The following is a 14,279-nucleotide window of genomic DNA, read 5'->3' on the forward strand; positions in this document are numbered from 1 at the left end:
CATGTAGATAATTCTGGGATCTGATCCATTAATTATAATCAGTTGCCTAAAAAATAGATGACATTAGACAAGGGAAAAAATGCTTATTTATGCATGGAAGTTGTTATATGTGTGATGAAAACAGAGAAACAGATACACCCTTTATGCCCCTCTATGTCCTTGATGGCGAACCTATGGCACGCATGCCACAGGTGGCACACGGAGCCATATCTGAGGGCACATGAGGAGTTTCTCTATGTCAGCTCCAGTGTACATGGGTGTAATGGCCAGATGATTTTTCGGCTTCCAGTAGGCCCGTTGGGCTATTTTTCACCCTCCCCAGGGAAAGCCTTCAGAACCTGTGGATGATGAAAATCGTCCCAATGTGCCTACAGGAAGTCTGGAGGCTTCAGTGATGCTTGTGCAAATGCGCCGGGGAGCATGGGGGGTTGTGTGCACAAGCGTTGGGGGGAGGTCTTTGCATAATGGGTGTGGACATGCATGCAGGCATTATCGCACACATGTGTGCCCTTTTGATACCCAAACAGAAAATAATTTGCCATCACTGCTCTATGTTTTTCAGCAGCATCCAGGAGATGCTAAAACTATTGAATTCCAATGCTATCCTTATATTGGATATGTGATGAAAGGTTATGAATTAGGTTTATCACAGGACTGTATGCATGGAAACTTTATGAAAACATTTAACTGAATATGTAAAGGTATGACCTAGTTGTAACATAATATTAGATTGAAGTTTATTTTCTAATTTCTGTAAATTTTCTTCCCGGAAAAAGAGATTTTATTTTTAATACTTCTTTCTTACACTTTATTTTAAATTTAATGTTTACATAAATTTTAGTCAAATGTGATTTTTTTGAGAGGGCAAGGTAAAAAATTATATGTCCCTCATCGCCATAGCTTGCAGATGTCCCTCCTTCCAAATTTCAAAAATATCTGGGGGGATATATCCCTTGTGAAACCCACCCTTAATATTTAATTCTATATGAACCCAACAAATCTATAAACAACCAAAGAGATTATTGTACAGTGAAAGACGGGCCACACGCATTCAACACACCAGAGCCATCTTGTTATTAAGATAAGTACAGGGACTTTCCATTCCTTCTTTAAGAATTTCGATGATTTTTTTTCTTCTCCTCTGGAAAAGAAATGAAAGGAATTCCCCCATCAAATTTATGTGCAGAATAAATTTACGTACTAGTGGACTGCTATTGTGTAATCAATCTACTTTCACTCTATATGGCTTTTGCATATGTTGCCTAATAAATTAATTAATTCTACTCATTTTTTATATTTTTAGAGAAAAAATATACACACCAGAAAAATGATATCTACATTTTCTCTCAAAATATGCATTCTAAACAATCTAGTTTTCATTTATTCACCACTCTGTATCATTAAATATGAATGTATTTTGATAGGTTTTTGAGACATAAAATACAGTGAATCATTCAAACAGTACAAAGCCATTGTTAGCACATTTCCCTGAGAGGTGTGAATCAAGTTATATAAACCATTACATTTCCCCAGCACAACCTCAACATGATGGGCAAAAAGATCTATTAAATCCTGCACAAAATGTTCATTTTAAAACTTTTTTTGCATATGCATGATGAAAACTTTGCTAATTTCCCAATTTTCTTGAGGCTTGATATTGTGGCTTCAGTATAAGAGCAATTGTACCTATTTTTTCAAGAACAATTCTAAAAATTATCTTTCATAAAGAGGTGAAAATGCCTCATAAACTTTGCTTGAAATTGTCCTATCAGACTTTTTATCCTACTTTTTTCTGTTTTTTAAACAGAGAAATAAAAATGTTGCAATGGCATTATATTGAAGAGACTAAGGCAATATTCCAAAAATTCATTGTGTGCACTGCACAGTCTATTGGATATATGTGGTTTGGTACTTTTTTCTAGCAGCAACTTTTCTTTCTTAGAGAAGTATCTAATTTATAGCCAAATAAGTCTGTCCGGTTTGGTGGATTGTGGGTTATTTACTCTAAATTGGGAAGAAAGCAAACCATAAAGATTCCATCTTCAGTTTGATTTCTACAATCTCAATCAATTTTGAATATGGAGCATTGCTAACCAATCTGTCTCACAAGCATAGCTGCAGCTATTGATTATAGAATTGGGACTTTCAAAATTATTCCCTGTTATCATAATTAGATTCCTTTTTCTCTTTCATGAGATTTGAAGTCTGTATGTGTTTGTGCACATAATCTATAGTGCCACCTAGTTTCTAATTTAAATGTTTCCCCACCCCCACATCTTTCCTCATTTAGGTAAAAGATTTCCTCTGTTTTCACCCAGATTCCAGGAAATGGGAAAGGAATATTTTCATGATACAAAGGCATACCGTTTTATTGTTGTCGTCTTCTTGTGCCTTTCTAAACTCATGCTCTATGCTGCAGTCTATCTCACTGAAGAGTCCCACTTCCTCACAGTTTTTTAAGAACCGGGTTGGTGTTGGAGTTTGGTCTGAGGAGAAATATCAAAAGGAGTAGGTATTATGTACTGAAGAACAAGAATTTGTGTAACATCATCTATTACAGCAAGTTAAAACACAAGGTAAATACCAGTTTAATAAAGTCAGGTTCTGCAGCCCTTATTAATTATTTGATAGAGTTCCCATACAATTTATCAAAAATACAGCTGTTTGAAAGTACAAAATAGACATAGCTTTTAAGTAATGCATGCAAACACACACACTTGCAAAGATTAATATGCAGGAAATAAATAACCTGTCTCCAAACAATTGGGTTCCCCAGATTTTTAAAGTAGCACAATGTGGCAATAAGTAGCAAAGCAACTTCATGGAAAAAAGATAATTACAGATTTCTGCATTATGTTTGTTTTTGACTTTAATTAGAAAGCATAGCTGCCTACTCAGACTCATATTTTGTAAAACACACACACACTCCTTAAATATATTTTCTAAAATGAGTAGACAAATATATAGAAATGAATCATGCATGATATGAAGGGAAACACTACACCATTCCTAAACTGACATAACTGATATGATTATCTGAGAAACAGAGATGGTAAAAAAAAAAAAAAAGATCGTGCCCACATAATGAAAGTCTTGCAGACAATCAACTTTCTAACATAATTATTTTTGTTGTTATACATATGGAACTGTGGATAGGTGCTTGGGTATACCCATGTTTTATCAACTGGAAAATGATGGGATTTTTTAGTATAATTAGTTAGTAGACAAAAGAATGAAGTTTGGTTTTCTGCAGCTGGATATTCTGCACTTGTTTGCTTAAATATTTGCCTTTTTGCCTTTGTTGATGTATTTTACAACTGTGCAGAATGAAGGAAAGAGACTGATTTGGTAAAGATGGTGGAATGGCAATAGAATAGAATAGAACAGAACAGAACAGAATAGAATAGAGCTGGAAGGAACCTTGGAGGTCTTCTAGTGCAACCCACTGCTCAAGCAGGAGAAACTACACTATTTCAGGTAAGTCTAGTCTCTGCTTAACACGGTGTTATGGTTGCTTGATGGACAATGAGAAAAAGTTATCCTTCATTCAGTTTATTGCTACTCCAATCATAGTGCCAAGGTAGTTGTAGCAACAGATTACTTCTCCTGCCTGAAGTTAGGCTGCCAATCTAACATTTTATACGTTGACCTGTTTTACCATTGAAAAACACAGCAATCAGGCAGCACCTATTTTTACCTCATCCTCCTGCACTTGTGATGGGACCCTGTATTTTTCTGTCTGTGTACAGAAGTTTGTTGGAGCAGTAATACAAAAGGCTCTTTTTTCCCCTCAGCATGCTTACTTTTGTAAGTGACTTTCACTGTCCAAAAACTGCCTTGATTATTTTACTTCTTTTTCTTCTGAAAGCTGTACGCAAATTGTGGGTCTGACTGTGGTGCAAAAATAAGCAAGGCCAAGGTATAGACCAGAAGAAACAAAAAGATCCTGTTCTTCAAATGTCCGTTCACTGCCAATTTTTAGTTGGCAAACTCTGCCATCAATTTTTGGAAACCAATTGTGCCAGAAATGGAAAAATGGCTTGTTAGGGCATGGGGGGAAAATAATCTACTATCCACCACATTCCAATAAAGAGCATTTATGCTTAATAAAATAATACTATCACATTTTAGAAACAAGCTGTGGATAGACATCAACTTCACAAAGTAAACACAAAATGCTCATAGTTTATCACCACTTTAACTGTACGTGATTCCTAGATTAATACACACATACGCACACACACACACACACATATACATATAAATATACATATATACATACATACATACATACACACACACACACACACACACACACACACACACACATACACACATACATAATTTGGTGTATCATGCTTATTTCCTGCTTTTTGACACAGAATTCTTTGGTGGTTTGATACCATACAAGGGAGGACTTCATTTTTAGGAGACTACTTGTGTATTAGAAGTAGCATAAATGAAGATATTTTCAACAAGTTAATCTAAGCTGGTGTCCTCCCAATATGCTTCATGGTGCTTTATAGCCTTCCCTGAGCAGTTTTGAGTCAGCCTATTGTTCCCAACCATCTGAGTCCTCATTTTACCAACCTCGGAAGGCTAAGCCATCCTTTACACTAGTGAGATTCGAACATATAGAAATATGTGCACATATAAATCCTACAGGTATGGACTATGATTCAATTGCTCTGATGTCACAAAAAGCCTGAAAACATAGATCAAAAATAGCTAACCCAAAAAAGAAATATACAATATTAAAATTTCTATCTTCTGTAATATATCTAAAATTAAAGAGCACTAGAAACAATTCACACTAATTTTTTTCAAGTAATGCCTTATAGGCTGGTTTAGATTTTTTTCAAGAAAGCAGCAGAGTGCACATATTATTTTAAAAATAAAATGCACATGTAAAATGAAAAAGTTGGGCAAAACCCCCAAAGCTTGCAGGTCATGGATTGCTTGGAAAAAGACACTATTGTTTTATTATTTCTGTTTTACATCAGAATTGTTAAAACAGAAATGTATGATGTTTCAAATGCTAGTTAGCGAGCCAAAAAAATAATCATTTTTTAAATACTGATTGGCAAGGGCAACAACAAAACAACCTCAGAGGCTGATATAGAAAACTTTTGTTTTACTTTAAAAAAGAAATCCAAAGCCTTTCAAACTAAACCATAACAAATGTGATTAATCTACAGTGTAGATATGTGACAAGCAGAGATCCAAATGGTGTAATTTGATTCCTGATATTTAACACAAGTGTTTAGTCTGCTGCACATTTAATAACAGGAATTTGGCTTATTCAGCTGGAGAGCTCCACTGAAGTTATATATTAGACACATTTCACTTCCATGCAATGATAACAAAATCAGAAGAATAAAAGTAATCGGAGTGCTTAAACAAAGGCTGCCCTATTGCACCACAGAGGGGTTCAAATCTCTCTCACTTTCCTTTCCTTTATTATTTTGACAACGTTTTTATTTCCAGTTATTTGTCACATCATTAGTCAAACAGATTAGACAATGTGTATCCCTGGCAGCTGTGTTTTTTTATATAGGTGCCTACATGAAGGGAGAAGTCTATATTGATGAGACATATGTGGATGAGAACAATGGAACACCTTCAAACATGCAATGATTGACTTTCTGTAAAAATGCAGATATAATTAAACCTATATCCAACTTCAAATGAGCTTACTTGTATCTATTATTTAAAGTAGGTATATTCTGCATTAGGGTTGCACCAATTAAATTAGAGGTGCATATAATAGGCATATTTACCTAAGGTTTCTGAAATATTTTACTTCCCCAGATATGGGTGGGTTAAACTCTTTCACAGCAATAAAAACAACTTTCACTCATTATTTTAAGTAATTACAACATACACTGTCTGAAACAGCATCAACTGTGCACCACGCACAATGATTAAGCTATATGAAGTTTGTATTTATGTCATCTTGTTTCCTTAGAGAACATACCCCAAAGATAAAAAAATTGAGTGTTTCCAAAGTTATGATGTATTTTTCTTTATCTTATGCATATTTATCTTGTGGATGTGGTAGGCCCAATCCTTTTGAATTCATTTCCTTTTATTTTTAATGACATATTATTCTGGATATTTTAGATGTGGGGACAGGAGGCTAGGTAGCAGAATCCAAAAGATAAGAGCAATGTTTCTCAATCTGATCAACTTTAAGATGCATGAACTTTAACTTCCAGAATTCCCCAATCAGCAATGTTGACTGAAGAATTTTGCAAGTTGAGGTCCACAAATTTTAAAGATGAGAATGTTAAGAAACAATGGCTAAAAGAGTTGGACCTGAACAGTATTGTACTTCGATGCTGCCAAATCTGTAGGCTAATTTGGGGAGTAAAAAATATTTTCATAACAACAAATTATTTTTGTAATGTTGCAAAAAATACTCTCTATGGATTCCATATCCAAAAATATACAGGGAAAAGCTGAAACTCAGTTCATTAGGTACTATATTTTTATTCTACCATAAGCTTTGACAAAAACATCCTTCTTATTTTTGAACTGAAATAGAAAGAATTATTGAATATCCTCTCTATATCATATTTTAAGCTACTCAATTAGTTTGCCGTTTTGCACATTAGTTTTTATATTAATAATACATGGTGTTCTCTCTCTATTTTCCTCCAGCCTTGGTCAAGTCCCAATGTTTGATACAGGGAGATATATAAATGCTTGCAATGTATGAATACGTTTGTTACACCGTTTCTACTTTTAGGCATTTGCAAAAGTCAGTATATAGAGAAATTATAGATAATATGAGAAGTAAAGAATTATTCTAGGACAAGATTTAGGCATACGGTATAAATTCATTGGGAGATGTTTAATGTGTGTTAGGCTTCCACAGATATGACAACGAACGCTGATAAAAGCTACATATTTGCAGTATTTTTCAAAATAATCTATCTAAAGAAGTTATTAGCTTCTGAGCAAAAAGACCAGTAGTTCAGAATTCATATCAAAGTAGATTAAAATTCTGCTATGTTTTCTGGCAGTGCTGTTCTTTCTAAATAGAAGTGTCATATCAAGTATTCACAGTGATCATTAATGATTGTTATTTGTATTCCTGCTCTTCTATTTAAATATATTAAGTAAAGCTAGAATCTTCCAGATAACAGAGCCCTGCCCATATGGGAATCAAAGCAAAATCCTGTTTAGAATAGCTTTCCGGCATCTGTAATTTGCATAAGTATAGATAGGGAAATGAACCAGCTTTTTCTTCCACACTATTTGCAGCTGAGTGTGTGTGTGTGAGAGAGAGAGAGAGGGAGGGAGGGGAGGGGGGAGGGAGGGAGAGAGAGGAAGGGAGGGAGGGCATGGATGAAAGCTGTATTTCTCTCCTTGTGCATTGAAGGATGTAGATGTTAGCTATAGGTCTGTGGAAAACAAAATAGTCTGCATTCTTCATTAAGTATGCACCTAGTGCTTATTTTAGATTTAGGTTGAAGTGTGCGCCTACCCACTGAGGCCTACCTACCGGTGTGGCAAATAAAGAGAATATATATTTTTTCTCTATGAATGATCTTTGATCTCTTGAAGCATTGGTTTCTTTATGTTCATTTCTAAAAGTACCTGATCATAACATGTATGACTGGAGTGAAAGAAAGAAGAAGATAATAGCTATTGTAAGGGCGGGGGTGGGGATGGACGGGGGAATTTATGTACGTTTTAAAATACTGCACCTGAATTTGCTAAAGGGCAATTACAGCTATGATTTTTTTCAGATGCAGATGACATGAAACAACTTTGCCAAAAATAAGGAAGAAAAGAGAGATAAATGTCTAAAAGGAGAGTATGTCTGAAGGGGAAAGCCTCTCCCTCTCATATATCATCTCCAAAGTTCATTAAGAAATCCCAGAATAAAACATTTAACTTTAAGGAATCTAGATTTCCTGAGGGATTACTTCTATTTGAGGAAATAGCTTTTCCCTCATATCTCTCTAATCAGAAAAAAAATTAATTATTGAAATAAAAATTTAAAAAAAGACTATGCACCCTAAAAAACAGGCCAACAAAATTGCTGTTAAACAAAATCAGGGTGTGGAATCTGTAGCCCTACAGATGCTTTTCGGCCACAACCTTCATCATTCCTCATTCTTGGCCAAGAAACATATGAAAAATCAGATTCCCCCATCTTTGAACTTGTGGCAAGCTAAATCAAATACATTGTCAAAGGATGGCCTAGACAAATGCTTCTTAAACTTATTTCTCCCAGGAGCTCTCCCCACTTTAAAATATTATGGGGGACCCAAAAGAGCTTTTGTTTGTGTTGAGTTATATGTATCAATATTTACTACATTAAAATTTTAATTTTCAAGTCACTGCTTCTACCATAATTGTTGGTGGGATTTTAATATTATTTTTCAGCATAAGCTGGCAAAAAAAGAGATTTTGTGGACCCCCGAATCCAGAGCATTTTGGAGGACCCTTAGAGATCTTAGGACCAGACCATTTAGAAAATTCCCTGCTTAGAACACTTTTTTGAATCATAGGGGAGGAAATGTAAGCATGTTTCTTTGGGAAAAATTGACTGGACTAATAGGTTTGTGTCTATGCATGAGTAATATAAGCTATTGTGTGTGTGCATATTTGTTCTTCTATCTGCTGTTGTCATTGACATCAAATTTAATATTTAATCTACAAAAAAGAAAAAGGTCTCAATGCTACAGGAGATTGAGACATTAAAATCCAAGTCTTCCTTGGCACTGATTCTTAGATCTAAGAACTGAATAGGCCCAACCCACTCTGAATCTTATCCAATACTCCAGGCTAAACTTACTGATCACTCAGCGTGGCTTGATTCATGCTTAACTACCAAGATTAGAAATGAACTTGGAGACAATTCTGAAAAAAATAACCTCCAGCTAATTCCCCTATGTCAAATGTTCTGCGAATATTCTCCTAATCTCATTTCCATTCAACAGTTCCAATTATCTTTAATGTAAAGGTTTTAGATTAAAGCAAAGTGTAAATTTATGAAATGTATCAGCATGAACTTCTGCTTTGTTGTCTTTAAAGCACCAAAATTGCATTTTTAAAAACTATGATAAAAATGAGGTTTTTTAGAAATTCAAAAATTAAAATGTGGGCTTATAAAATATGCAACATTTAAAAGGGTGTATATATTTTAAAATATTGAAAAATATTGTTTTGTGTGTCTATTTAAGCTTCTCCAAATTCTCTTTTAACCAATAACGACAGTAGAGTTGTAACTATCAAAAATGGGTAGACAATTGTTTATATTCTTTATCTACTTCTAATGGGAATCTTTCCTTAACTCAACCTTATGGTCTATTGTGATACTTAAAATAAATGGAAACTACCTCATTAAGCTCTAATAGAGCAGGTGCCCTATGGGATAAATGCATTAAGACATTATTCTTCTCACAATTACTTTTCTCCCTTCTGATGTGTGTTTACCTATGGCATTTTGGCAATTTACTTACTGTATTTCCTTCAGTGATTGTCTAAAAATGATGAACAGTCTGACTCAACTCCCGGGAGCCAATCTTGTAATATGTAGTTTGGCTTCCTTTGCTTTGAATAAATTGTTGCAAGAACAAAATCTAAGATGTATGTCAAACTTACTATTACAGAAATAGAACATTCTGACGAACTCCAGGATATTCTGTTTTTCTTCTGGACCACACTACTTTGAGGGGGATCAGTCTTCTAAATCATAAATGGTCTGTGGCATTCCAAACATAATCCAGCCCTAAGCATCCCTCATAACAAATCCAAACAACTACCTAGGTAATATCCACAGTAGTAAGAATTGGTTCAGTGATCCCATTGTAATATATAGTACCAGCTAACCTCCCTATAGTCAACTGTAATCTTTGGAAAACTCCAAAATTGTATAGCTATACATCTACTGTAGTTTAATTTATTGGCTTTTTGTGGCTTTCCCATCCCTCACGTTTTGTAAGCTCTTGCTTAATAAAGGATGCTGATACATAGCAATGCTTTGTTTTAATTTGATTGTTTCCAGTAAAAGTATTTCCCAAATTGTAATATTGTTCTCATTAAGGAGGTGGTAGCACTTATAGAATAGAAAGGTAAACAATTGAGCTGGGCAGACTTCTTTTTTTTAAAAAAATGAAAAGATTATTTAATATGCATGAGTGTTAATAGGAATTTTAAAAGTTGTTGGAAGTTTCTGAATATTGCTCATGCGCATACACACACACACACACACATTTTAGCCTCTAAAATGAATGGGGGGGGGAGTGGCAATAGAAAGATATTTGTGTGTGCGTATTTTTCTCTCTCTTTGTGTGTCTGTCTCTCTCTCGCTCTGTGTGTGTGTGTGTGTGTGTGTGTGTGTGTGTCTCCAAGTCAGTCTTAACTCCTGGGAATTGCCTGGATAAGTCTCTGCAGATTTCCTGACAAGGATTTTTGGAAGTGCTCCGCTCTTGCCTACTTTTGAGGGCTAGGAAAAAGTGACTAACCCCTATCTGGCTTCATAGCTAAGGCAAGCTTAGAACTCTTGGTCTCCCTGCTTCTAACTGGTACCTTAATCACTACATTAAGCTGGCTCTGCAAGGAATATTGAAAATGCTTGTTCTTTAATGTAATGTACTGCTAATCTTTAGCTGAAGGACTACATTTTTCAGTCAAGGAACTAGCAAGTATTCGGAATGGGCCATGTCAGTCGGACAGTACAATATACCCCCTCAAACCTCCTACAGGCTAAAAAGGGTTACGCTGGCAAAGAAAAAGAAAGTACGGTAATATATAAAATCTGTATGATAGTAACTGAAAATGTTTTGGGACTTTTTTTGTAAAGTATTTGGTTGAGAATTGGGAGCTAAACAGAACGAAAAAGCATATTACTTCATCTGGTATTGATATGAGCTGAATTTTCTTTCCCACTGCTATCATCACCACTTTCACTATCCATAACAGATGGCAAAGTTGGAGAGATTTTGTTCAGATCTAAGTTATATGTTACATACAAATATGGGGAAATAGATTAGGTAGAGAATCATCTTATAGATTAGTTCAAAAGCCTTTCTAGTGTAGGGTCTTGTTTCTCACAGAGACCAGCCAGATATCTGTGAGAAGTCCACCAGCAGAACACGAAGCATGAGCAATTGCAAGCTGTTTTGATCCTTGAGTTAAGATATAGACTTCATAACTAGTAATTGTTAAAAGGGGATTTGTTTAAAATCCCCTTGGAAGCCATCTAAGTTGGTGGCCATCACCCCATACTGTTCTAGCAATTTCACAGATCTAGTATGTACTGTGGATAACATGTTTTCAGTGTTGACTGTCTGTCTGTCTTCTCTGTCTGTCTGTCCCTCCCTCCCTCTCCCTCTCTCCCTCTCAATTTTCATAACCCAATTATGTACTCTATGCATTATTTTATAAATAAGCTCCTAGCAACCTATATCCACTATCCAGTTGCATATAGCTGGTGTCCAACTTTTATTTACTTGATACAATCAAGTTGCAAGGACTGAAACCTAACAATGGAAACAGTGCAAGACACAATGGGGAGAGAGTAGAGCACTATTTCTCAATTTTGGCATAATGACTTGGAAATTTAAGATGGGAAATCCACACAGCTTAAAGTCTCCAAGGCTCAGAAATGCTAGTATAAAGATTTCCTGTTTGTTTTTTGCATAGTTAAAAGTCACAATTTTTAGTATAAATTAGTATATATATTTTAGTATAAAATATAAAAGTAGCATTTCTCCTTTCATGATATTGTGACTTGATTTAACCTGCAGCTTCCACATCATGATTGTCCAATCTTAAACCATAAAGACATCTGATTCTACAATACAAGGACAAACAAATGTCTTTTCATAGGGTGCCCTGTGAAGGAAGCACATAAGGTTTTTAATAACTCAGACATTTGGGGAATAGGTTCTATGTTGGTCATGTGTTGCAGTGACAAACATCACCAGCGAAGTATGAGCAACCAAATAATTTATGAGTAATTTATACAAAGAAGTTTTGGACTTATAATTTAAGCCATTTGGGACTTACTGTATCTATCTGCCTTGTTGATTTCAGCTTCCTGTACATCAGGGTGTCAAACTCGCATCGTCAAGGCGTCATCACATGATGACTTTTTCCCCTTCGCTAAACCGGCATGGGTGTAGCCAGTGCATGATGCATCTGGCCCATGGGCCGTGAGTTTGACAGCCCTGCTGTACATGTACCAGAAAATATGAACTAACTCATGGCATAAAGTAAAGCAACAGAACAATTATATTTGCCTCATTAGCACACAATCTGATAGAATCAGAACAGTCAGACTTCTGGTTCCGGCTGTTGAGAGCGACGGGCGTGTTTTGCTCGCCCTGCGCGCTCTTGGTGGGCTTCCCTCGATCGGGGGGGGGCACAGGGAGCCTTGAAGGGGCACCCTACCGAAGGGCTTGGCTAGCTGGGGGCCCCCTGCATTGGCGGCGGCCACGGGGGGCTCCTTGCATTGCCCTAGAAGCCAGGAGGCGAAATGGGGTGCGCGAGGAGCTTCCATGCTTCCACACGCTTTCGCGTCGAGACTGCTGGACGAACCTGACAATCTGAAGGCTACAGCTGCAATGTGGTGAGATGGAAGCGCTCCCGGATTCCCTTTTTGACTGTTAAATGAAGGATTGCCAGCTTTTTAAAGGTTTTCAATCTGTTCCTGGGAAGTGTGATTGGAGGGAGGGGGATTTCCCCCCCCCTCGGAAAAGCAGCTTTGGACTGTTCTCTGCTCTCGGAGGAGAAGAGAGAGAGCCTTAAAAGAAATCACACTCATAGCAAGCAAGCAGATGAATACCCTGCTGCAATTGTGAAAGAGAAGTGATGATCTGACTCTTTTAAAAACTTTGAAAACTTTTGGTTTGTGCCTTTTGGTCCCAGTGCTGGCAAGGCAAGATGGCACACTTCCGTTGTCTTTATGCACTTTGAAATTGGACTCTGCCCATGGAAATTGCTGGCATTTTGTCTTTGTCTCTGTGACACTCAGAAATATCTCTTGATATACTGTATCCTGGACTTGGAATAATGGATTTTATTGTCTGGATTTGAACTATAGAAAAGGTCCCTATTACTGTCTGGACTGCCTGCCTCGTGATCTCTCTTGGCTATCCCCCTTCATAGCTGCCATTTCATCGTATGGACACAGACACCTCTGAGGTCCTTTTATTAAAATGGCACCGAAGAGACCACCACCTGGGAAACCAGGCTTTGCTGGTTCTGCTCCAATATCTTCAACATCCAGCCCCAGTGGACAACAGACATTAACATCACTGTTACAACCCAAAGCCCCTGAGGAGGACCTAACCCACCAGTTACTTCAAAAGCTCTTAAAGGGGCAGGAGGACTTGAAAAATCAATTGAAAGAAATGAATGAACAGCTCAGAGAGAATCAAAACCAAATGGCTCAAAATAAACAGAGACTGGAAGTTTTGGAGGAGGGGACGGCTGAGATGAGGGGGGAGGTGAGGGGGGTCCAGAGAGGAAACCAAGAACTTGAGAACCATCAGATAAAAATGGAATTTGAAAGGATGTCTTTTTCCCTTAGATTTCAAAATGTAATTGAGACTGATGATGAAGATTTAAGGGAGATCATGACAAAATTACTGGCTGAATATATTAAAAAAGACAGACAGCAGTTGGGTTGGGATATTGACCTGGTCTATAGAGTTAATTCAGCTTATGCTAGAACACACAATGTTCCAAGAGAGGTTCACATTAAATTCTTAGAAAGACTACAAGAGATGAGATTCTGAGTGCACAAAGGAGGCAAATGTTAAAATACAAGGATAGAGAGATAGTCATTCTGAAACAAATCCCAAAGAAAGTCAGAGATAAAAGAAAAAAATATGCGCTTTTAGCAAAAAAACTATTAGAAAAGGGGGTTTGGTTCCGGTGGCTTTTGCCAGAAGGTATGTTGATATTCTGGGAGGGCAATAGAGTTAGAATTAATACAACTACGGAGGCGGAGGCCTTCATGGAAAAAAATAAAGCTCTCCTATATAAAGCTGATCATACCACACGAGACACACAAGACACGGGAGGTGCCGAGGCTTTGCTGATGGGGGGGGGGGAGGCAACATTGAGAAAACTTAGATCACAAAAGTGAATTAGAAAAATATGCAATTGCTGATACAGGGAATTTTTTCTGTTTGATATAAAATAGATTGAAATTATTGGAAGATATAAGGTAAAAATAAGCTGTCAAAATATTGCTAAGTAATAATTATCTGGTGTATTAACATGTGAAAGTTAAGAGAACCGGGGGGAGC

At 36.6% G+C, this 14,279-nt stretch overlaps 1 protein-coding gene across 1 annotated transcript in view; it reads right to left on the minus strand.

Annotated features, from left to right (window-relative positions):
- CREB5 (cAMP responsive element binding protein 5) overlaps nt 1–14,279 on the minus strand; it is a 267,317-nt gene that overhangs the window by 186,674 nt on the left and 66,364 nt on the right. The window contains exons 6-7 of the mRNA XM_081932228.1: nt 2,365–2,486; nt 1,061–1,141 (exon numbers count right to left, since the gene is read on the minus strand). Of these exons, the coding sequence (XP_081788354.1) occupies nt 1,061–1,141; nt 2,365–2,486 (203 nt within the window). The remainder of the gene's footprint in view (nt 1–1,060; nt 1,142–2,364; nt 2,487–14,279) is intronic.

Source organism: Natrix helvetica (genome assembly GCF_964273705.1).
Source record: "Natrix helvetica genome assembly, chromosome: Z".
Taxonomy (NCBI): Eukaryota; Metazoa; Chordata; class Lepidosauria; order Squamata; family Natricidae; genus Natrix; species Natrix helvetica.